The sequence below is a fragment of the Cuculus canorus genome, chromosome 27 (genome assembly GCF_017976375.1).
Source record: "Cuculus canorus isolate bCucCan1 chromosome 27, bCucCan1.pri, whole genome shotgun sequence".
In the NCBI taxonomy this organism is placed as follows: domain Eukaryota; kingdom Metazoa; phylum Chordata; class Aves; order Cuculiformes; family Cuculidae; genus Cuculus; species Cuculus canorus.
Genome location: NC_071427.1, coordinates 6,060,904 through 6,084,311, shown reverse-complemented (window position 1 = coordinate 6,084,311; position 23,408 = coordinate 6,060,904). Strand labels below are relative to the sequence as shown.

Sequence of the window (23,408 nt, the reverse complement as noted above, 5' to 3'; positions counted from 1 at the left end):
ATGGCGAGCGGGCCCGACAGCGCTATGCAAATATCCACGATGGGTGGGCGTGTCTATGTAAATATAACCGCGGGGTGGGCGGGGCTATGCAAATGTAGCCGGCGCGGCTCGAGCGGGCAGCGCGCGGCTCCAGGGACGCGAACCGGGACCGGGACCGCACCGGGACCGCACCGGGGGGCGGCGGGGGCCTCTCCGGGCCCGGGCCGGCTCCGCTGCAGCGCGGGACACCCGGTGCCGAGCAGGGGGCGGCTGCCGAGGAGGAGGAACTCGTGCTCAGGTGCGTGTCCCGGGGTGGGATGCAGAGCCGCGTTCCGGTATCCCCGGGACCGGGGAAGGGGGGTCGGGGCGGCAGAGCTCTATCAGAGCCATCCCTCTGCCCCAGACCCGTCCGTTTGTCCCGGGGGGGCTCCCCTCGGCGGCGGGCAGCCCCTCGCACCTTCCCGGCCGCGCCGTCGGGGCTCACGGGCTGGGGGAGCAGCACCGGGAGGGACCGGGGGGACCGGGCCGGCGCCCCTCGGGCTGACCTGGCCGCGGCGGAGCCCCGTCCCTCGCCCCGCCGTCTAGGGATGGCGGGCTATAAAAAGCCTGTGGTTTGCGCCGGTTATTTTTACTCGTGTCTGTGCAGGGAGGAACGCCCGGGTTTAACCCAAAAGTGCAGCCTGGATGGCAGCCGCCCTGCCCCGGCCCCGCCGCCCGCCTCCCCGCCACCCCTGGGCGCGGCGAGCCCTTTGCGCTGCGGCTGAGCCAGCCCTGCGCGGGGGAAACTGAGGCACGGCGCCGTTGGCTTGACGTGATGCCACCGGTGAGGCAGCGCTGCGACGCCCCGATGCAGGGCCAGGGCCTGATGCCAGCTGAGCTTTGCCGGGGTGCCACACCGGATTCATGGCACGTGCTGAATTGCAGCGAGGTCCCTCACCTTTCCCGGGTGGGATGTGACCCGTCCGTGGCTCTTGCCCGCACGTGGCACCTCCAGCACGGCCCAGCAGGCGCGAGGCTTCATCCGTCACCCGTCCCTGCGAGGAGAGGGAGGTGGATCCTCTGCCCAATCCTCCCACCCGCTGCAGCCCATTGCCAGCGAGTCCCCATCCCCGGGGCTTTACTCCTTTAATGAGAGAAAGTTTCCCAGAGCTGCTGCCTCTGGAGATGGGGGTTTGCAGGTAACGGATTAACGTGGCAGGTGGCGCGTGAGCTGGAGGGCAGGAACAGCGCTGGGGAGATGATGGGCTGTGTCCTCGGTCCATGCACATCCCTTGGGTCATCGTGTGCCGGTTGGGAGATGATGGGCTGTGTCCTCGGTCCATGCACATCCCTTGGGGCATTGTGTGCCGGTTGGGAGATGATGGGCTGTGTCCTCGGTCCATGCACATCCCTGGGGACATCGGGTACCAGTTGGGTAAGGAGCATGGGCGACGCATCCAGGGAGTCATCTTTTGGCCCTTTTCCACGTCCCTGGATGCATCGCACGTGAGTGACGTGTTGGGGAGACCCGCGCGGCTCAGGGATGGGGGGAAACGGAGATGCAGGTGCAGGCCCCACGTTTGGTTTAGGATGTCAAGCATCCCTGCTCGCCTTCAAGCCGCTGGGATGTACCCCGGTGCTGTGAGCCGGCTGGCGAAGCAGTGGGGATAAAAAGTGAGTTTGAGAAACTTTGCCTGCTGCAAGGAGACAGAGATTCCTGCTCACACCCAGGAGAAGCATCCCAGCAGCGAGGGAGCTGGAGAGCCCGGCGTGCCGCGGCGGTGCCCAAAAGGCTCGGGGGGCAATTAGTGTATTTAAGACTCTTGGATTTCCTTCCTCTTTGCAAGAATTCCTGCAGGATTGGCAGGAGCAAACCAGATGTGTAAGCCACGCAGCCCTGACACGGTGGGGATGGGCTCAGGCCAGGCAGCAGCAACTTCTGGCTGCCCCCGGCAAACCTTCCAGCATCGTTTGCCGTGTTGATGCCCAGCTGCAGCGTCGCTGCTGACGCCGAGCAAAAAAAGGTGGCCTCGGCCCAGGAGGGGGTCTGTGTGTCCATCTGTCTTTCCAAGGAAAAGAGCTGCCTCATTTTGGGGGGACTTTTCAATCCTTCCTCCTTCCACACAGTCATTTTGGAACCGAGAAGCCTCCACCCATCGCCGCGCTTCGCCCCACGGCACCGCGCTGCGGCAGTGCCGGGTGCGGGCAGGGCTTTCGGTCTTTGTCACCCTGAGCAGGATGGAGCCGGGGTTGGATGGTGCTGAGCCTCCAAGATTTGGCTCTGGAGGGGCACAGGACGATAATGTCATAATGCCACAATGCCATAATTCGGCCCTGTGCTGTGACGGGGGTGGATAAATGGATTATAATTGCCGCAGGGACTGTGCTGGGGTGACGCTTGTGAGATAGGGAACGTGGTTAGAGGAGGTGAACCCCTTGGTCCCAGAACTCTTCCATGCTCCCCATGCCCCAGCACTCCCCAAGCTCTCACAGAGCCCCGTTCCCTCTGGATTCTCCTTTCCCCTGCTTCCCAACAGGCTCCTCCTGCCTTCCCCGCTCCCCTTCCCGTGCTGCCAGCCCTGCTCTGGTTTATACTGGTTAGTTGTTTAAACAACCTATAAAAAGCAGAAGGGTCTGTCAACCCTCGGCAGAAACTCTGCTCAACTTTGACTTTTCCCTGCGCCGGGCTCGGATGCTGCTCGCACCACACGGTCCCAGCGCTGCCGTTCCCCGGGGACCGGTGAGAGCCAGAGCCACATCCCCAGCTGGGAGCAGGGCGGCACTGCCCAGGGAAGGATGTGGCCCCTGGTGGTCCAGTGCCGTGTGTCCATCCTTGACGGGTGGTCCGTAAAGCCCATTTCTCTCCCGCTCCCAACGATGCAGCATCTGACCTGACCCCCTGGGATTTCACTGCTCCTGGCTCAGATTTTCCTCTCCCAGCCGAGCTCACTGCTTCTCCCTATAAAACATGGGATGGAAACTCTTTCTCTTGCTTTTAATCGTTATTTTTCTCCAACAAAACGCTTTTTGCGAGCTGACAAATGCCGACTGCAGGCACTTGCTGGCTGCTTTCCTCCCTCTCCTCCCCATCTCTACAGCAGCTTTCAGATTTGCAAGTTCAGTGAAAACGGCCTTTTTATCCGCAATTACTTTATCGACGTTCCTTCGTCCCGTGGAGATGGGAGAGGTGGGAAGAGGAAATGCTGGGGAGCTCAGGGACCTTGACCTGGGGTTAAGAGAGGAGCGCCTGAGACCCTCCCCTAATAACCCCATGGCTTTGACGTTAGGATAACCTTGGTGGATCTAACGTGTCCGGGATCATTTAGGGATGGAGAAGGATGTAAAGGTGTTAAAGGCAGCGCTGGGACCCCTCAGCACCACACCAAGCATCCCACACCGTGCCAGGGCTGCGGCACATGGAAAAACACATTGCAGTCAAGGGGTTCGCTTGGTTTCAACGCGCTACTTAGGAGCTGGGATAGGACGTTTACACGCTCCGGCGTGATGCAAAGGACCCCTAAAGATGTACAGGATCCGGGCAGTTAATTATAAACCTCGTTGGAGCCCAGGGGTCGGGGTGACACCTCGCTGCGGGCGCTGGCGAAGGGACGGTGGGGTCCAGGGGCTGTGCCTGGGTGCGGAAGCGAGCCCGGTGCGTGTGAGTGAGCAGAGAGCCCGGGCTAAAGATAAGCACGCGTGGGAGGGAGTGGAGGCCGGCGGGATGCCAGGCAGCGCGGGAGCCTCTGCCTGGGGAAAAGCGTCTCCTCTCTGAGAGGTTTTGAAGGCTCGAGGGCTTTGCTTGGGCTGGTTTTGTTGGCCTGGTTCGTAATGATGATGCTGAAGGGTTCTTCATCCCTGCAGCTGGGACACAGGAGTCCCCATCACGGTGACGAGGAGCCGTTTGCGCAAGGTGGGACCTGGTGGAGATGAAAATGAGGGGCTGCGGGGTGTCTCCAGGGCCGGCATCCCAACCCCGTTCCCTCCTGCTCGGGGGTCCCTGGCCACGAGCCCTCACTGGATGCTCTCCTTATGGGAGCCGAGCTGCCCCCTCGGTGATGTCCCTGCCCGCAGGGACAAGGCTGGCGGGTGTCACCAAGCTGGATCATGGGATGAAGGTGGCAGAGCTGCCCTGTTGTCCCTGTCCCTGCCAGCTGCAATAACCCCCTGCAGCTGCGATGCTGCTCAGCGCCCGGCGCAGCAGCTAAAACCCAGAGTGAAAGTCCCCCCTCCCAGCCCTTAACACCCCCCGGGGGGAGCAGAGCTGCGCTGCGGTGCCCGAGGTACCAGGATTTGTGCAGCAGTGAGCTGTGACACCTTGTACCCTGCGCCCATCCTAGAATGCTTTGGGCTGGGAGGGACCTTTGTGGGTCATCCCGTCCAGCTTCTGTGCAGGAGCAGGGATGGATTTAACCGGATCAGCCGGTAGAGCCCCATCCAACCTGGCCTTGAAGACCCTCCTGCACGACCCCGGCGCGTGGCAGCAGTGGCCCGGCCAGGACATGTCCCCGTGGGTCCCACATGGCCTCGATGGCCAAGCGGATGAGGAGATGCCCCAGGAGGAGCAGAGCCGTAATGAGCTGCTCGAGGAGGTGGCTGATGAAACCGCCCCGTGTGTTGCACGAGGCCTCAGACGGTTTCCCTGCCGGAGTGACGAGCCCGCGGCAGGCGGGCCGTGAGTCTGTCTGCAGTGGGTCCCCATCTCCCCTGGCCCAATGGTGCTGTGGCTGCTGCTTCCTCTTGCCTCCCACCCCCACCTGTTATTCTGGGCTGGGATCCCTACAGCATCACCCCATGGGTGCTGGTCCCCCCCCGGCATCCCCGCAGCTCATCCCTATGGCTGCTGATACCCACCCTGGATCCCCCCAGCATCTCCCCAGGGGTTCCAGTGCCCCTCCAGGACACCACAGCATCGCCCTGCGGGTGCTGGTACCCCACTGGAGCCCCTGCAGCAGCATCCCGTGAGTGCTGGTACCCCCAGGAACCCCCACAACCTCACTCTGTTGGTGCTGGGACACACCTGGACCCCTGTAACATTACTCCATGGGTGTCAGTACCCAACTGGGACCACCATAGCTTTGGCTTATGGGTTCTGGGACCCCCCTGCATCACCCCAGCATCACCCCATGGCTGCCGCGACCCCAGAGCACCCCACCTGGACAGATACGGCCGTTCCAGGGCTCCGAGCCATGCTGGCACCCCGGGGTGGCTGCTGCCCCGCCTGCCCGGAGCAGCACGGAGCAGGGGACACGGCCGGGCTTTGGGGCAGGCTGAGGCCAGGCAGGGACTCGCAGGATCAGTCCCAGTATAAGGACCATCTCCTTCAGTGCTTCCCATCTCGGGGTGCTGGAGCAGGGCATTGGGGTGCCACAGCATCCCAGGAGCTTGGGGTGCTCGCTCCAGCCAAGGGGGCCCTTGGCAGTGTTTCGTGTCCCCACTGCAGGTGAAGGGGATGCATCCTTCCATCCCCAGCGCTTCGGAGCCTTTTTAAATCCCCCTGGGGTGAGGCCGTGGGGGATCCTGAGGGTACCGAGACCCACAGGACTATGCTGCAGGTGTCCCGGATGGGTACCAAGTCCCTGCATCCCTGCACAGCTTCAGGATTCTGGAACCCCCGTGATGAGCATCCCCTGACCTAACTGGGCCAAACCCAGCTGGGAGCTGCACCCCCCCCCAAACAGCTCCTGTTTCTGCCCCCCAAATTAAAGATCGTGGGGTGGGCGTGGGCAGGTGAGCCCTGACCCGGGCCGTGTGCCTGGGGGTGCCCAACCCCGATGCTGCGCCGCGAGGGTCGGTGCTGGAACCGCAGCAGAAATTATTGGGAAAATCCTCTGCCGTTTCACCAGGGAATCTCGTTGGCTTTTTCCGGCGGGGCTGGGGTGCTCTCAGCACCCGCCGTACCTTGGGGTCGTGCGTGGGCCCCCGGACACAGGGTGGCAACGGGGCCGTGGGAACGGCAGTGCAATTTCCTTCCATAAATTAAAATTAGTTTTGATCAGCTAAATATAGCAGCTGAGCAAGATGGTAAATGGCAACACGCTTGAGAGGGGGAAGCGGGACGAGCTGGGGCATTGGCGGGGCCAAGGGCTGGCCGGTCCCCAGCCCGCACCCTGGGGTGCATCCCTGCCATGGGGGGCTGCTGGCCGGGCTCGGGGGGTCCCGGGGGGGCTGTTGTCCCCAGGGAGTCGCAGCACGGAGCTCCCAGCCCCGTTGGCTTCCCAGCTGGGCTCTTGCCCCATTGCCGTGGCTCGGGGACGCTGGGGACCAAGCTGGGCCAGGTCTGCACCCCAGTTTGGATGGTGGTGCTGGGTGCAAGAGTCCTATTGGGAGCGTCTTGATGGCTCTGCGCTGGGTGCGACGGCACCAGAGCATCCCAGGGGGGCTCTGGGGATAAGAAAAGGAGCAAGGAAGGTGTCCCCGCAGCGGATGTCACAGTGGGGGTGTCACAGACCCACGCTGGGCTGCGATGGGTGCTGGCACCGGGATGGGGTGCAGGGTCCCCTGACCCCTCACCCTTCCCACATGGGCTCACATGGCCCAAAGAGGTGGGTGGTTTCGCTTTGCTGTCTCCTCGTGCAGCCACTTCCTGACCTGCGAATGGCGGAGGTCAAATTTAGTCTGTTGGCGTCAGAAAAAAAAAAATAATAATAATAATAAAACCATGAAAAAGAAGTAATAAAGAAAAAAAAGCATCCTTGAACCTAAAATCAGCCCTTTTGTTGTATGGACCCTCCCCACAGCCAGCCCGGCCGCCCTTATAACCGCCCTTCGTGTCCGACCGACCCGCTGGTGAGCGGCATCGGTGCGTGGGGCAGGCGCAGAGCAGCCCTTGTGGCTTCAGGAGGGTGTCTGGGGGTGCAAAGACCGATCCCGTACTCCTAGAGAGGGACTTGGCACCACGGCATCCCATCGGGCACACGCAGGTGCTGGGCTGAGGGTGATGGAGCCGGGGCGGTGGAGCTGCCTGGGCAGAGCAAAGAGGATTTTTTCCCCTCTACCCCAGCAAAATTTCCCGTTTTTCACTTTGCCACCGTCTTTGCTGACAAAAAAATGCCGAAACGTCCTCTGAAAACTTATTTTTTTTTCAGCAAAACTTATTTTGCTGAGGAGGAGGCGCATGCGGTGCCGGGGCGGATGCTCGCCCGGGTCGGCCTCCGGCTGCGGGAGCTCAGGGGCTTCTTGCTCTCTTCCAGCCTCGTCTGGAGTGTAGGAGGAAAAAATGGGCAGGAAAAAGATACAGATCAGCCGAATACTGGATCAGCGGAACCGGCAGGTAGGAGCTGCGTGGGGACGAGGTGAAGGGGATGGGGAGCCACGAGGCCACGAGGCAAAGCCGCGCTGCTTCCATCTTCCCCGCGGGTGTTGGGTCCTGCAGAGCCAAAGAGGGGTTGGGGCCCCAGGAGGAGGGGTTGGGGCCGTATCCAGGCTCCTGGGTGCAGCATCCCATCCCCTTCCCTGCCGTGCAGGTGACCTTCACCAAACGGAAATTTGGGCTGATGAAGAAGGCGTACGAGCTGAGCGTCCTGTGCGACTGCGAGATCGCCCTCATCATCTTCAACAGCACCAACCGCCTCTTCCAGTACGCCAGCACCGACATGGACAAAGTGCTGCTCAAGTACACCGAGTACAGCGAACCCCACGAGAGCCGCACCAACTCCGACATCCTCGAGGTAGCGGCGGGGGATGACCAGGGGGGCCGGGACGGGCGCGGGACCCCACTCACCACCCCACTCCCCGCAGACGCTGAAGCGCAAGGGGCTGGGGCTGGAGAGCCATGAGCTGGAGCTGGACGAGGGGCCGGATCCTGGGGAGAAGGTGCGAAGGCTGAGCGAGGGGATGGACCTGTCGGTGGCACGACCCAGGTTTTGTGTGAGTCGCTGCCGACCCATAGAGCAGGGAGTCCCCAAGGGTCTCTGCCCCCTCCCTGCCCCTCACCCTTGCTTCGCCCCACAGAGCCTGGCACCGCTGTCGGAGTCAGCCTACGGCAGCGCCACGGCAGCTGCCGACGCGTCCCTGGGCAGCACCAGCGGTTCCCCACCGGGCCAGGGGCGCCTGCCCGCCTTCAAACCTGCGGCGCCGAAGCCATCGGGACGCTCGCCAGGACCACTGCCCCCAGGTAGGCTCAGCCCCATCGCCCGGGGATGCTGTGGGGAGACAGCTGCCGCCGAGAAGGTCCTCGCCGTGGGCACCCATCCCCATCAGCCTCGCGGGGATTTTGCCGGCTGGGGCCGCATGCAAAGCTCCTCTTGAAGCATCTCCTGGGGATTTACCGGGAGCGGGGCCGCGGCGAGTGCGTGGGCAGGTAGCACCGCTGCAGCTGTGGAAACACCGGCCCCTGCCTCCATCCAGCTGCTTCCTGCGCCCTGACGGCACCCAGCACCGCGGGCATCCCGTGCCCACAGCTCGGAGCTGGGCATGAGGAGCTCATCCTGCCCAGCGGGACGGCACCAGTGCGGGTGGTGATGGGGCCACGGGTGCATCCAGAGCCACGCAGCAGAAAGGCGGCTGGGAGAAAAGCATCTGAGCAGTGGAAACCATTCGGTTGGGTGGGAGATGCCACGGTGGTGTCTGGGTGATATTCCCAGCGCAGGATGCAGAGAGATGGATGCATCTCCTGGGGGGGTGGCCCAGGCACGCTGGATGTCCTCGCAGGAGCCTCTCTGGGGCGAGGGGACTCCCCAGGGCAGGGTCCAGCTGGAGGGGTTTGCAGCCTGTTGGCCGCAGGGCCGGATCCGACCACTGCCTTCGTGCACCGTTTCCGCTCGCAGCGTGCAGCCGCAGCCCAGGTGCGCCGGCGGCGGCCTCGCGCAGGAAGTGGGTTTGCCGGAGCGCGGCACCACGCAGGCACGCACGGCTGCCCGCGGCCACGAGGGCACCGGGGCCACCCATGGGCATCCCCCCGAGGATGCTGCTTCCCTCCCGGCCAGCCCCTGCATCCCCCCGTCCCTCTGTCCATCCAGGTATCGGCTACCCCCTCTTCCCCACCGGCAGCCTGAGCAGAGCCTTGGCCACCAAGACTCCCCCACCGCTGTACCTCGGGGCAGAGGGTCGGCGCGGCGAAGCCCACGGCAGCTTGGTGAGCAGCCGGAGCGGCGGCAGCTCGGCGGTGAGTGCCACAGAGGTGACACCAGGTCTGCAGCCCCAGGCTGGGCTGGCTCTGGGTCCCCTGGTGGTGTTCCAAGGACCCCCTGGCTATGGGGTTCCCTTGGGATTGGTGACAGCGGGATGCTCGGTGGCCTTAAGCACCCCCTCCCCAGCAGTGACGTGGCGGGAGGGGGCAACAGGGCAGGCCCAGCTCGCTGCCGTCAGGTCACCATGCCCGGTGTCCCCGAGGCCACAAGGGTGCCCCCTCCCCAAATTCAGCGCGGAGCTCCTGCCATCCGCTCCCTCTTCCTCTTCCCACAGCTGGGGCGCGTGGGAGGGGGCTGGGGGGAGAGGAGGTGTTATGTCCCCCCCCCCAGGCACAAAGCCTGACAGGGGGCACCCCGCTTTCCGCCAGCGGCCGCTGTACCCCACTCTGCAGACCCTCAGCCCCGTGCTCAGCCCGGGCAGCTCCAGCGTCCCGAGCCACAGCCTCGCCGCGTTCCCCTTCCTCGCCCCAGCCCAAGCGGGTAAGTCCTGGCTCCTGGGCAGCGCGGATCGCCCCCGGCTGCGGGTCCCCCCCAGCTCCTGCTCACTCTTGGCCTCCTGCTCGGCAGAGTTTGGGGCTGGCGAGGCCCCACAGCCCCCCGGCTTCCTGCAGCCGAGCCCCACGGCGTGGCAGCACCCACGGGACATGGCAGCGCTGGGGTAAGGATGGGGGGACGGGCGCGGGGAGGGGGGAAACATGGGGAGGGGGGGGATGAGCCTGTTTGTGAGGAGCCGCTGCACCCATGGGTGCCACTTCGGGTGCAGCCCCTCCACCTGCCGGGCTGGGTCTGTCCAGCATCGCTCCGAAACGGCAGCGTGCGGGGATCGCCCCCACATCTGCCGCGGTCGCTTTCCTCAGGGGACCCGGTCCCAGTGCCCCCCCAGTCACACACCAGGCTCCCAGCAGCCGGGTGGGCAATGGCCCAGGGTCCAGCTGGGTCACAGCCGGTGCGTGAGCTGAGTTTGGGGGGTCTCAGCCCCTCTGGGGAGGAAAAGCGGGGGTGATCTCAGCCCGTCCCCACCTGTGCATCTCAGCAGGGGATGCAGGGAGACCCAACCTCTCTGCTCCCCCGCTCTCCCCCCAGGGTCAGCAGCCGGATCGTCCCCACCGAAGAGCCAGCCGTGACCCCTGGCACCGCTCCACAGCCCCAAGCCATCAGCATCAAGTCCGAGCGGGTCTCCCCGGGGCTGGGCTGCCCCTCGGGCACCCCCCAGCCCCCCCTGGCCAGCCTGGCCTCCCTGAGCGAAGCCTCCCGAGGCCCCGGCGACCTCCAGCCGCGGGATGACTACGCCAAGGGGTACCCCTACCCCCTGGGACCCCCCCGGCCGCTGGCAGAGGAGCAGCGAGCGCCCGTGCCCCCGCGGCGGGCGCAGGCCGTGGACACTTGGCAGAGATAGCGAGGCTGAGGGGGTGCAGGGCGGGGGGGGCTGAGCCTGGGGGAGCCGCCCCCCCGCTTCACCCCCATCCTCAGACCCCTGTAAACCCCCCCTCCCCGTGCCCTTTGCGATGCTGCCGGAGGGGTCGGCGATGCTGCAGCGCTTCCCATGGGGTCCCCCACTCTGGGGCTGCAGCTCCCAGCAAGCCCCCTCCTCACCCCATTGCCCCCCCCCACCACTGGTGGCCCCCCATCCCTACAGCTCAGACCCCCCCAAGCCCTGTGATGCCGGGACCCCATGGTTGAGGGGTGGTACCCCACTCCCCTGTCCGGTGCCGGACACTGTACATCCGCGTCCGTTTTTCCGTGCAGCAGCGTGTCCCCAAGGCAGTGGGAATGACTGGGAGGTGCCGCGCGGTGGCAGCAGGACTGAGCACCAACTCCAGCCCTGCGCAGCCCCAGCCCAATCCTGCACCTGGCCGGGGGTGCTGCCGGGGTCCCATGGCGGGAAGGGTGGGGGGAGACAGGGGGGCGGCGGTGGGGGCTGCTCCCCCAGCCCAGGGGCTCTTTTCTATTTATTATCTTCTCATCAATAAAGAGCTGGGGGTGTCGGGGTGTCTGGCGTGAGATTTTTGGGTTTGGGCAGCACTGCTCGGAGTGGCTAATGAGTGGCAGGTCATTAATGTCCCCAAGGGGTGAAGTGGCCCATGTCCTGACCCCCTTCAGCTCCATTGCCCGTGTCCCCCCCTGCTCAAAGCCACCTCTCCAGGGTCACCGACCCAGCAACGTGGGGGACAGCCAGGTCCCTCCCAGCAGGTCCCTGGGGCCCAGACATGCTGCCCCCACCCCTCAGCTCCCTAGGAGACCCCCCAAAAAGCTGCTCATGAGGTTTCAACACCACAGCCTGGCTCTGGGAGGGGATGGGAAGAGGGAAAACACCTTCCGTGCCCTCCAGATCAGCATTGGTGGGGGCAACTGGAGGGTTAAGGGAGGGGAGGGGTGGGACAGACCCAGCTGAGCTCCATCTCTTATCACTCAGGGCTGGGTGGGGTCTGGGGGTTTTGCTGCTCCCTGGGGCAGAGGAGCATCTTCTGGGGCCTGCGGTGGGCTGCGTGTGGCTACCATCGTGCTCGTGGTCTGTGGCCACGGCCACGCTGCAGAGAGGTGAGGAGGGGACACTATTGCCCATTGTCCTCAGGTTTTGGGGGGGTGGGTGTCGGTTTCCCCCCAGCACTGCCTGGGCACCCACAGGTTGGGATCAGGCAGGGATGGGGGTTCCTCCACACCAGCCACTCGCCAACGCTGAGCTCCTTCCTGCGGGGGGATTAGTGGTGGCCAAACCCCGCGATTAAAACCCGGGTGGGAGATTAATCCTGGGAAGAGTTTGCCCTGTTTAACAGAGCCCGGCAAGCAACATAAATACCAGCCGGGATTAGGGGCTCCGTGAGCCCAGTGCTGGATTGGGCTCAGCTCAGCCCCCCCCGGCTGGTGGGTCCCCTCCTGGGCCACCCTTGGGGTGGGGAAGGGGCTTCGGTGTGCAGGGAGGAGGCGAGACACGGGGGGAAAGCGTGGGGGTTTGGGTAAGACACACTGATTGAATAGCAATGACTGCATGATTTATGGTTTGCATTATTGCATGGCTCATTTGAATATATGCTAATAAGGCTTTTCTCCTGGTTTTGTTTGTAAGATTTAGATTTGCTATGGCAACCCGCTGGCATGGAAGGAGCGCCAGGGAATGTCAGGGCGAGGTGAGCCCCGGGGAGGGGCTGGGGCTGCTGGGGGGACTCGCTGCATCCCACCGTGGGGACACGAGAGCGGCCGGAGGGACGTGGAGGGCAGCAGCGGGAGACCCAGGAGCTGACCGGAGCCATGCACCTCCAGGTCCAGTAACGCCCCGTTGTGAGAGGCCCTAAACTGGGGTGGGGGGTGCCCTGCGATGCCCCCAGCCTGGCTTTGGTCTCACAGAGAGGCCCCTCTCACCCTTCACCCCCAGCCTTGCACCCCTACCTACCCGCCTAGCGACCCCCCAGCACGGCGGAGATGGTTTCAGGATGGTGGAGGTGGAGGGACACCCCATTGTGCTGGACACAGAGGTGGCACCCAGGGCCCCCCCACTTTTGTTGGGAGGAGATGGTGCTTGGGATGACACCGGGAACAGACAGAGCATCTGCGTTTGCTCTGTGTCCCCCACCCACCCACCCACCCTACGGGGTCCTGGGCCACCTCCCCACCTCCGTGCCTCCGTATCCCTTTCCCAGCTGTCCCAGTAAAGCCCAGTTACCTGCAGGCCCAGCATGGTGGGGGTGCTGGGCTCGGGGCTGCGGAGCTGGTGGGGCTTTGTCTCGCGGTCGGTGCTGGCACCTCTCTCTCTGCTCAGGGGGGGCTGTTCCGCCGGTGCTCTGTACCCCGACTTGGGGGGCTGCGGACCTTGCAGTCGGGGTGCTCCCTCGCTGGGGAAAAGGTGGACAGGTTGGATTTGGGGGGCACAGCCGTAAGGGAGCAGCCCCATCCCACTGAATCCCAGCCCAGGGGATGTGAGGGGGTGGTTTGTGTCCCTCGAGGTGGTGATGGGGGGCGGACATCCCAGCTGGGGATGGGGTCCCCCTTGCTGCCCCCACCCAGGAGGCTCTGCCCTCACCGGGCCTGTCCCGGGATGCAGTAACGGGGACGATGCGGCCCCTCGGAGCCCCCCGGCCACGCGTGACGGCAGAGCACCCCCGGGGGGGCGGGCAGGGCTGGGGAGGGGTACTCTGCCGGGGCTGCGCGCTGCCTGACCCCGACGGGACGGGATGCCCACCCCAGCCGGAGCCCGGTCTCCCTTCCCGGTTTACCGGCAGCCGTTTCACACCTTATAACGGGGCGAGAACAACCTCGGGGCTGGGGGCGAGCGATGCGGCCCCTGCCCCGAGGGGACGGGGGGTGCCCAGCAGCTCCTCTCCCCCCGCCGCAGCAAACCCGGGGCCAAGCCGGGTCCCGGTCCCCCTCGTCCCTCCTTGATTTCCTCTCAAATCCCCCTTTTTGGGGTTTTTAAGCTATTAAAACCCCCAAACACCACTTTGTTGTTCTGCTAATGCCCTGAAATATTCATGGCTCTGCGCTAGCGCCTCTTAATGAATTTTTGATCAAAAACGTTATCGGGGAGCCAAAACGCTGCACCCCCACCCCCAAACCCCTGCCTTCGGGGTGGGGAGCGGGGTACCGGGACCGGGGGCTGGAGGAGCCCGACCCGGCTAGTCCGGGGGTCGCACCCCGCTGCCAAGCATAGTTATTCTGGGGTTTCTGGCAGGATTTGGGGTGTCCCACGTGCAGACCCGGCTTCCTGCTGCCCCCCCGGGCCGGGAGGGACCGGCCAAGGCCCCGTGAAGCCCCGGTTGGACGGGACGGGTGGTGGGTGACGGGGGGCAGAGCATCCAGGGTCCCCCCTACCCAGCAGAGGGAAATATTCGTTGAGGGGAAAACGCATAAGAGGAGCTCATTGGGGAGAGCGCGGAGCCGGCGGGCCCCCCCCACCCCCCACCCGGGCAGAATCGGGGCGGGGGGCGAACCGGGCACCGACCCCGTCCCGGCTCGGCGGCGGGGAAGGCGCATCTCTCTCTCTCCGGTGGCTGCAGCCCATTCCGGTCCCTCTCCACGGCTCGGCGTCTGCGGGGGGGGGGGTTGGAGAGAGTGGGATGCGTTGCCCCCCGTTCCCCCCGAGGCCGAATTTGGGACTCAAACCCCGCCGGGCGCTGCGCGAAGCCGCCGATTATTTAACGCACACCGAATATCCCGGGGCGGCGCGGGGGGGGGCTCCGCTCCCGGTCCGTTTGGAGGTGTTAACACCTGGGGAAGGCGGTTTAATTAGAAAACACCCGATTTTTTGCTTCTTTTCCTTAGAATAATCCCGCACCAGCTGGGGAGCGGGGTGACCTTGCGCATCCTCTGCCCCAGCCTGGGGTGGGGGTGTAAAGCAGGAGGACTCCCCCGCATCTTCCCCTCCGCTCTCCATGGGGTGCCCTGACGGTCCCCGGGGCCGGGAGGAGGTGCCGGGGGTGGGGGGGAAATCCGGATCCAGCCCTGCCTCCCTTGCCGCACCCGCGGGGTCACCAGGATGATTATTATATATATATATATATATTTATTTTTTTTTAAATAACAAAATCCCCGTTATTTTTAGGTTCCGCTGCCGGAGCCGCCCCCGCGGCCCCCCCGCCCAGCCCGGTGCATTCCCCCAGCGCAGGGCTAACCTATCCTCCTCCCGACGTGAGGACGTCATGCCTTACGTAGTAAAATATGGAGAAAGCAGTGAGGGGGGGGGGGGAAGTGAGGGGGGGGGGGTGTGGGTGGAAAAAGAGCGTTTTTCCCTCCTATCTCCATTTCCAAAAGGGACAAAATGGATGTTTGGGCGGAATCCGCGCCCCTCTCCCCCCGAGGAGGCTGTGGGTCGGGGCTGTCCGGTTCCCCGGTCTGGGGGCTCCTGGGGTTAAAGCCCCCGGTAGCCGTTATCTGTTTAACCCCACGTAAAGGCAACGTGATCGCGGGGGTTTCTCCGCTTCCCGCAGCTCCTGGCAGTGTTCTCCGGGAGCCGCAGCCCGGCTCTGCGTCGGTCGGATATCGCCGGGATCCCCGGTTACCGGTGCCGCGGTCCCCCCCGAGCCCCCGCCCCGGAGGCTGCCGGTGTCCCGGCGGTTCTCGGCTCACGCTAAGTCATTAATGGATGCAGATATGCGGAGGGAGGTAAATAACAATCCCCCTCCCCTTTTTATCGTGGCTGTTTTGCCTTCCCCCCCCCACCCCACCCCCTGCCCCGCACCGAACTCGCCCGGCCGGGGCAGCGGCGTGGCCGCCGGTGCTGCCCGTCGGAGGGGCCGGGCTGGGCGGGTACCGGGAGCGGCCCCGCTGCCCCTCCCGCTGCTCCCAACTTGCTGGAAGTCTGCGAGGGGGACCCCGACACCCCCCCCTCCCCTCGGGCAGTTTTGTTTTGGTGGGGTAGGTAGGGTGGGTTTTGCCTCCCCCCCACCCCCGGATTAGAGGCTGCGGGTCCGTCCCCCGGTGGGAGTGTTGGGGTGGGGGGCGAGGTGGGAAAAGGGGGGCGGAATGGGGGGACGAGGCGTGGAAAGCTGCCCTCCCTCCGGCTCCCGCAGCGCCGGGAACAATGGCCACGGGCTCCGTGGGGACAATGCCCGGCGGAGCTGAGCTGCTTGGGTTGCAGGACACGTCCACCACCGCCTCGGCCACCCCCGGCCCCCCGCTCCCCCGGGGCACCAACCGCCCGCTCCCCCGGGACCGCCACCCCCCGTTCCCCCGGGGGCTGTGGGAAAAACGCGTGGTCAGGGATGGGAAGGGGGCACCAAACTTGGAGAAAAGTCTTTTCCCCCCAACCCCATCCCGGCGGCCGGATCCGTCCCCTCCGGGTTTTGGGGTCCTGGGGATGGGGGTTTCCCTTTTCACCCATCCTTGCTCTTCCCGCAAACTCCACCGGGGGCTCAACAGGTCGGTACCGGACAGCCCCCAGGTGCGTTCCTTCCCGTTTCCCACCTCCTTCCCCGTCTCCCACCCCTCTATCGCTCTCCCCCCCCCCGCCCCATCACTCCCTCAACACCCCCTTCTTTTCCCAAACACCCCTCCCTTCCCCGATACCCCCCTCCCCACCCCTCATTATTCCTGTTATCCCAAGGCAGCCTCCGTGCCCAAACGCCGGCATGTGCGAGGCAAACAGAGCGCGATTGTTCCGAGCCTGGGAACGCGGGGAGGGGGGCGCGGGGGCCGCCGCCCGCCGCCCCCCCCCCCCGCCCGGCCCCCGCTCAGACGCGATTGTGATGGAAATAGGCCTTTTCCCCGCATGCTGTTGAACTTGATGTTGACTCCTTTTTCTTTGGGGGTTTCACATCTCCTCGGCCACTTGTTTTTTGTGGGAAAATTTTCTCCCGAGCTCCGGTGTGAAATTAATTAATCAGGGCCTCTAGATGGCAATGGGACACAAAAGGGGACAGCCCGGGGAAACTCCGACAAACTCACAAAAGCCACCCCCGGGGTTTAATAGCCCCGGGCGGGTCGGACCGGCTGCCCGGTGCCCGAGGTAAGGGGCTGCCGGAGCCAAGTTTCGGCGTGTGGAGCTATTTTTTGGGGGAGGTTTGGGAGGAAAAAAAAAGAGGGGGAGTAGGGGAGAGAGGGGGTTGAGGCTGCCGTGCTGGGGCAGTGGGTTGGGTGGGCATCGCTCCCCATCCCAGTTGATGCGAGGCTGTATCCCAACCGCCAAAAATAAAACGGGAGGGGGGGAATCCACTCAAAGTCTGGGGGTAAATTCGGCATATCTGGAAAAATTAAAAAAAAAATAATTATCTTGTTTATTATTATTATTTCCCCCTAAAAAAAAATAAGTAGCTGGGGTGGTTGCTGTGCCGAAGCGCCTGGCTCTGCCCGAGCGGGCACGGCGGGGATTTGTTGTTTTTCCTGAGCAGGGAAATCTTTGCCGAGCGCTGGGGGAACCCTTTTCGCCCCAGTTTGGACTGGGGATGGGTGGTTGTTTGGTTTCCAGTCTCCCTCCTCGTTATTAGTTTCGTCGGGTGCCGTTGGGGTGTGTGTGTGTGTGTGCTCCGACGGGCGCAGCAGCGATGAGGGCATGGAGAGAAAAATCAGATTTTCTTTCGAAGCGCTTTCCAGAGCGGGACGTGATTGATTTTATTCTTTAGAGATCATTCTTTGCAAAGCGTTCGGGGCTTTGAAGGAATATTTCTGCACGGGAACAGGCCAAAAATATGAGCGTCAAATCCCCTCCCTCTCTTTGTTGCCACAACACCTTTGGGTGACAGCGGCTGCGGAAAGAAAATCATTAAAATCAGTTAAATTTTTGGTTTTCGCCCACATCGATATTTCCAGCCCGGCAGGAATTCGGGTAGATTTGGCTTGGGGATCCGTTTTCCTCGAGCTCGGTCCCCCTCTCTTCGGTGTCGGTTGAATTGAGCTGCGAAGCGATGTGCAGGGGAACGAGTCGTTGTATTTTAAATGCAAATAATTCCCAGCGACAACGTTGGAATCAAACGGCGGAAAAAAAAAAAAATGGGGCGGGAAAAGGGAAAATAAAGAGGAAAAAAAAAAAAAATCTCTGTGGGAGGAAAAGGTGGTGGTGGGGAACCAACGAGCTGAAAAATCCGCTTTCGAGGGGCTCCGGGCCGGGCGGGAGAGGGGCTCCGCTGCCCGGTGCGAGGCTCCGGTGCCCACAGCGCGGGGGATCTGGGCCCGTTAAAAATAGACAGACAGACAGACAGACCCTGGGCGCGGGGCTGCCCCTCCGAAAGGGTCTCCGGTGCGTTCCCGGCAGCAGAGGCCGTGTCCCGGCTTGGCCCCCCTGCTCAAGTCGGGGCTCAAGGGGGGGTACCTCATTCCCACGGGTGGAAGGGACAGGTTTGGGGGCATCCTACGCCCTGCCCGCAGGTGGGACCCGTCCCGGGTGACCGGGCAGGGGCTCCAGCACCGCCCACCGCCCGCCCCCGCTGCCAGCCTCGCCGGGAAAGTTGCTCCAAGTTGGAGCGATGGCTGCGGCGGCTCCTCCTGACGCCTCTTCTCTCTCTTTTCCCTCTCCAGGTGGGCTCAGCCGAGCGGCGCAGAGGGAATAGGCACACCGGGCCAGGCGGAGGTAACGGCGGCTCCCCCCTACCTCATTCCGAAAAGCAGCCCTGGGATGCGGCCGGTTCTACCGGAGGGATGCCAGGCAGGTGCGGGACCCGCAATTACCGGTAACGGTGGGAAGTTCCTGGGCTGGTGGGGAGCGGCACACCGCGACATCCCTCGGTGCGATGGGGTGAGGCTGCCCGGGGCTGGCCGGGCTCCCCTTCTCCGGTGGGAACCGGGGCTCCCCGCTCCGAGCCCAGCCGCGCTGCTGCCCGCCGAGGCGGCTCCTGCGGCGAGCGCCGTGCTCGCACCGGAGCCCAACATGGCTGCTGTAGTGAAGGTATTTGATTCACACGAGGGTGTAGGCGAAGGGACGAGAGGCGCCGGGGCCGGAGCCGGCCCCCTGTAGCCACCGGGGCGAGGGCTACCGGCGGGCGACGAGCCGGTAAGTGCCGGGAGGAGCGGGCCCGGGCGGCCGCCCTTCCCGTGCCGGCGCTGCCAAAGCTCCCTCGGGGTCAGGGAGCCGTGGGGAGCGGGGACCGGCAACGAGCGGGAGCGAACCGGGCCGCCGCAGCCCAACCGGGCCCTGCTCGGTGCCAGCGGGGCCCGCGGAGTAGCGAGGCGAGGGCGGATGCCGTTCCCCGGTCCCACCGGTGCCCCAAGCGCTGCTTCCCCGAGCCGGTGCCGGGCCCGAGGGTGCTCCCCGCCTTTCCACCGGTCCCGTTCGTTCCCTTGGCGGAGCTTTAGGGCCGCGGTCGTTGTTGGGGTTTTTACCCTTTAGTGAAGAACAGGGCCCGACCGGGGAAGGAGCAGTTCGGTAGCGGAATCCACTGGGGCCGCTGCCCCGGGTGGTGTGGACGGCAGCGGGGCTGAGCCCGCAGGGCCCGGGCAGGAGAGGCATTTCGGAGCCCGGTTGAGGAGGTAACGGCACCGTCTCAGCTCACGGTGGGGAGCGTGGGCGGCAGCTACCGGGTGTGTGCGGGGACACGAGCCGTTAATTCGGTAACCGGCTGCCTCGCTGCACCATCTTTCCGCTCGCAACGGTTGGCCGTGCACCGGAGCGACGGGAACGGCAGGGATGATAACGATCGTAATTAATAGCAATAGTAATAATCGTTAATTAGCGGCGGCTTGGGAAGAGAAGGACGGAGGAGGCGCGACCCCGCACGGCCCCGGGGCGCGGCGGTTCAGCACCACGGAGAGCGGCAGCGCCGGTAGCCGGTGTCCGGGGCGGGTCCGACCCCCCCGGGCTGCCCCCAGACCCCCCGGGTGGGGTCTTGCCAAGGACACCCCCGTTCTCGGGGTCCCCGGTGCCGGGCACAAAGCCTCGCTGCTCCCAGGGAGCTGCCGGTGCTTGCGGGTTGGCATCTCTGCAAGCGCCGCCGTGCATCGCTCCCAGCGCCTCCGAACACCGATATTATATAAAATATATATTTATATATAGGTGGATATATAGAAAAGGGTGGGTGTGCGGGGAGGAGACCGTTCCGTGCCTCCTCCCCGAATCGGGATGAGCGGGAGCCGGGCCCCGCTGCCCGCCCCGACCCTCTGCTCCCGGTTCCCGCTGGAAGCTCAGCCCGTCCGGAGCTGCCCAGAGCCGGGGCACCGGCGCGGCGCGGTTCCCGGGGCCGGTGTTATGCCCAGCTTTCGTTTTTAACGCCTTTTCACCGGAGCGAGGTGCGACGAGGCGACCCCGGGAGGGCTGCGAGCCGGCGGGCCGGGGCAAAGCTGGGGAGAGCCGGGGTGTCCCGAGTGGGTCGGGGTGTGCTCGGGGCCGTGCAGGAACCGGGATGAGTGAGACCCTCGGGGCGTGGATCGGCGTGAGCGCCCCGGGGCGGGGGGGTGCACCGGTACGCGAGCATCTCTGGGTGGGTGGATGCACGAACACGGGGGTCACGGCTGTGCCCGCCGGTGCGCTCCCGGTGGGAAGCGGCTGGGGATGCCTGGGAAAGGCCGTTGCCCCCCTTTTCCTGCCCCTGGCCGGTGCTGTCCCGCCGTTACCGGGAGAGTGGAGCGGGACCCCTGCACCGGCCCGGCCCCGGGCGGCCGCACGGGGGGGACGTGGAGCCGGACCTCGGCCCCGCGTCCCGGGCTCTGCCCCGCCGTCCCTCCGAGACGCGGTCCGGCTTTCTCCCGAGCCTGGGGGGGTCCCTGGTCAAAGGACCCCGTTACCGCCGGGGACTGGGGGTGTCGAGACCGGTTTTACTCCGGAGCAGACGCAAATTTTCCCCTTTGCTTGGAACCCCGTGAGCGCAGCATCGACGGGAGGGTCCGGTGCCCCCCGCCGCCCCCCCTTCCCCGGCCGTTTCCCCGCCCCGGTTACGTCGGGTTTAACCCCACCTTTTGGCTGGGTGGGGGCGGCTCCGCCACAGCCCGAGCGGGGTTACCCCCGGGGCACCGCCGCCTCCCCGACGGGGCGGGCAGACGGGCCGGCCCCCCGGGACAGCGGCGGCCGTAGCGAATGGCAACTCCCTCCCCCCAAGGGAAGGGGGGGGGGTTGACCCCTGCCCCAGCCCCACACCCGGGCTGTCCCAGCCCCGCCACTCGGGCTTTGTCCCCGCCGGGCGCCCCGTCCCTCCTCCCGCCCTCCCCCGCCCTCCTGCCATCCCTTCGCCGCCGGCTCTGCCTCAACTTTAGAGGCAGGTCCCGGAGGCGCCGGGAAGCGGGAGCGGGACCGGGATCTGCACCGGCATCGGCAGCGGGCGGGGGGCATCCAGCCTCCGTCCCGGGCCGAGCCTCCTCCCTGGGAAGGATGCACCCACCGGGAACCGACGGCGACCGCGGGCAGCACCGGCCCCGCTGGGGCGAGCAGGTACCTCCTCCCCGGCTGCCTTCCCCGGGGTCCCCCCGGTCTCCCGCTCCCTGCCTCGGGAGCTTTGCCCCGCTGCGGGCCCCCGGGATGGGAATGTCTCCGGGAGCATCCCTCGCTCCAGCCCGGCCAGAGCCGGTAACCGGAGCCTCCCGGCCGGGGCACAGGCTCCCTAGGGGCGAGGATGGATCTGTCCTGGGGGGTACGGGGTGTTTCACCCCTGGGAGATTCACGGCCCGGACCCCCTGGATATGTGGGGTCTCTCCCAGGGTTGTGGCTCGGCTGCAGGGAAAGGGAGGAAGAGGAGAGCGGAGTGGGGCTGCGCTGGGGACCCGCAAAGGGGCTCTTTTGGCCGGGCCCACCCCTACCCCCGCCACTCTCATGACTCAGCAGTTCCATGCCAGTAATTACAGTAATTATAAAGTGGGAGTGGGCTCCGGGGTGGGTCTGGGGGCTACTCTGGGGCTGGCAAGGAGGCAGATCCCTGGGCCGCAGGGATGGAGCCTGCGGGAGCATCCTGCCCTGCGACGGCTCCCGGGCCACGGGGGTGCTGTGTAGGGCTGAGCGCGCTTTGGGGTGTGGGGTCAGCTTTGGGGTGCAGATGTCTGGTTTGGGGGGGCTCAGGTGGGTTTTGGGAAGCGCTGGGGTTGCATATTGCATCTGGGAGTGCTGGGGCAGATTCCCACTGAAGCCGTTGGGGGGGTTCTTCGTTATTGGCGGTGAGGGGACAAGAATCGCGGCCACCCTGGGGGGCTCCGACGCCGGAGAAAATCCCCCCCCTGTGCGCAGGGCACGGCCGAGGCCCATTTTGTAAAGACCTGGGTTGGTTTTTCTCTTTGGTTATCTAGCTGTATGAGTGTATGTGATATCATAAAGCTAGAGAACCGAATGTAAAAACCTGCTCGCTATTCTCCGGGAGAAGAGCCCTGCCCTCCCGTCAGGAGAGGGGCTCGGTGGCCGCTGGCCTCCTCCAGGCACCCACCCCGGTGCCTTTGCTGGGGGAGAGCCGCTGAAAGCCAAACACGGCTGTGGAGTGGGAATTTCGGTGGGGTTTTGTCTCTTTAATCATTTTTATCGAGGCCCAGAGCTAGCGCCTGTGCCTGGGTGATTATTCCCACCCAGCCCGGGGTTCCTCACGCTGCCTACAAACCCAGCACCTTTATTTTATTAATTCTTTTCTTTTATTATTTTTTTCCTCTGTGGTTTTAATTTCCATGCGAACAATTAAGCTCATTTGCGCCGGGTGTGCTGGAGGTACGCGAAACTGGTCCAGCTCAGAAATACACACTCAGCCCCCCGCCCAGAATCCCTGTTTATAACGAAGTAGAAGGAAAGTTGCTTAAATATATTACCGCATGCAAATAGTAATTTAGCGCTAACCCGTTTCCGAGGCCAGTTTATCTACTGGGGAAGAGAAATAAATCACCGTCGCTCCTCAGTTATTCTGCGTCTGCAGAGAGATTGCAGCTTTGTTCTTTGGAGAGGGGGGATTTGGGAGCATCGTGCTGAGGGGGCTCCAGTCTCATCCTCCCTCTGGTCCCTTGCAGACCCCTTGTGCTCTTGCTTCGCTGCCCTTGGGTCGAGGTGTTGCGTGCAGCCTTCCCTCCTTCCCTCCCGCTTGCTCTGGCTCCTCTCGGCCTCCGCCGTGCCCGGGGAGACTCGCCAGCGCGAGGGATGTGGAGCTGAGCCCAGGGGCTGCGGGGACCACGCAGGCGGAGGAGCGCTGGATCCGGCCCTGATGGCTGGAAGAAGGGAAAGGCTGGAAGTTGTGACCCCGAAGGCTGGGTGCCCCCCAGTTATTCCTGGGAAGCTCAGGGAAAGGGCAGCAGCGCGTTCAGGTCTGTGTTTCGGGGCACGGGTTGGACAAGGCAGTGAGGGGGGACCCCTCTGTGGCCGCGGGGTCTGGCCCCTCGCTCTCGGGCACTCGGCAGCTGCCAGCAGGGAGGCTCTGCAGACTGACCCAGGTGCTCAAACCAGTGCAGGATCAGGCCCTGGCCATGCCAGACCCTTCACCGCGCTCCCATCGGATGCAGCAACTCCAGCAGGGCGCTGGCACTGGGTCACATCCGCACCCTCCTCGCTGCTGGGTTCTTCGGTGCATCGGTTCCCTGAGAAACCAGAAGGGAAAGAGCATCAGCTGCAAATACTAAAAGCTCAACACCTCAATCCCTCGCCCCGTCAGCCTCTCCCTGCCCTGGGTGTCCTGGCCAGGGTTTTGCTGCTCCGTGGGGTTGCGCCTCCTCTTTCGCTTGACGTTGCTGGACTCCTCAGCAGAGGAGGAATGGGAGTGTGAGAGGCAGGGATGCGCCTTCCACTATCTCGACAGGTCTTGCTTTGTTCTGGCAGGAGATGGGCAGATTCCTTATCCTGGATCTCTGTGATCCCTGGCACTGATGCTGCACCCCCAGCCTGCTCAGCCCCCCCGGGTTTGCCCAATTAGGGCCTTTTTCTGAGTAGGCAGCAGATGGACCCTGTACATAGCGTGGGATAATGTGGGGGCAGTCCTCGTACACCCCAAAATACGGTGTGGGATAAAGACGAGATGG

General features: G+C 64.5%; 2 protein-coding genes across 16 annotated transcripts in view; both read left to right on the top strand.

The window, feature by feature from the left end:
- The first annotated feature begins 105 nt into the window (after positions 1–105).
- Positions 106–10,641, top strand: MEF2B (myocyte enhancer factor 2B). 3 transcript variants are annotated; one of them, XM_054050140.1, is made up of 9 exons: positions 106–277; positions 7,149–7,228; positions 7,422–7,625; positions 7,696–7,770; positions 7,909–8,071; positions 8,916–9,061; positions 9,455–9,566; positions 9,654–9,744; positions 10,170–10,641. In XM_054050140.1, exons 2-9 carry the CDS (start codon positions 7,175–7,177, stop codon positions 10,480–10,482), a joined length of 1,158 nt encoding a protein of 385 aa, XP_053906115.1. In that variant the 5' UTR covers positions 106–277; positions 7,149–7,174; the 3' UTR covers positions 10,483–10,641. The 3 variants fall into 3 exon arrangements, with proteins under 3 accessions (XP_053906115.1, XP_053906113.1, XP_053906114.1); XM_054050138.1 differs by having other exon boundaries at positions 7,696–7,824; positions 10,170–10,638; XM_054050139.1 differs by lacking the exon at positions 106–277 and adding an exon at positions 957–1,157 and having other exon boundaries at positions 7,696–7,824.
- A 1,307-nt stretch (positions 10,642–11,948) lies between these two features.
- LOC128849244 (uncharacterized) overlaps positions 11,949–23,408 on the top strand; it is a 37,085-nt gene continuing 25,625 nt past the window's right edge. For 2 of the 13 annotated variants that reach the window (XM_054050144.1, XM_054050148.1), the window contains exons 1-2: positions 16,302–16,521; positions 18,027–18,178. In XM_054050144.1, the coding sequence (XP_053906119.1) occupies positions 16,409–16,521; positions 18,027–18,178 (265 nt within the window). In that variant the 5' untranslated portion in view covers positions 16,302–16,408. Of the gene's footprint in view, positions 12,345–14,835; positions 15,180–16,301; positions 16,522–18,026; positions 18,179–18,249; positions 18,499–19,570; positions 19,731–20,679; positions 20,866–23,408 lie in introns of those variants that run through there. The other 11 variants (XM_054050149.1, XM_054050150.1, XM_054050154.1 and 8 more) reach the window with 11 other exon arrangements.

Excerpts from the sequence above, each read along its gene's own strand:
- MEF2B (XM_054050139.1), top strand. The coding sequence starts at position 7,175 with ATGGGCAGGAAAAAGATACAGATCAGCCGAATACTGGATCAGCGGAAC. Across the intron at positions 7,229-7,421 it reads TGGATCAGCGGAACCGGCAG|GTGACCTTCACCAAACGGAA; the intron begins GTAGGAGCTGCG and ends CCTGCCGTGCAG. Across the intron at positions 9,745-10,169 it reads CGGGACATGGCAGCGCTGGG|GGTCAGCAGCCGGATCGTCC; the intron begins GTAAGGATGGGG and ends CTCTCCCCCCAG.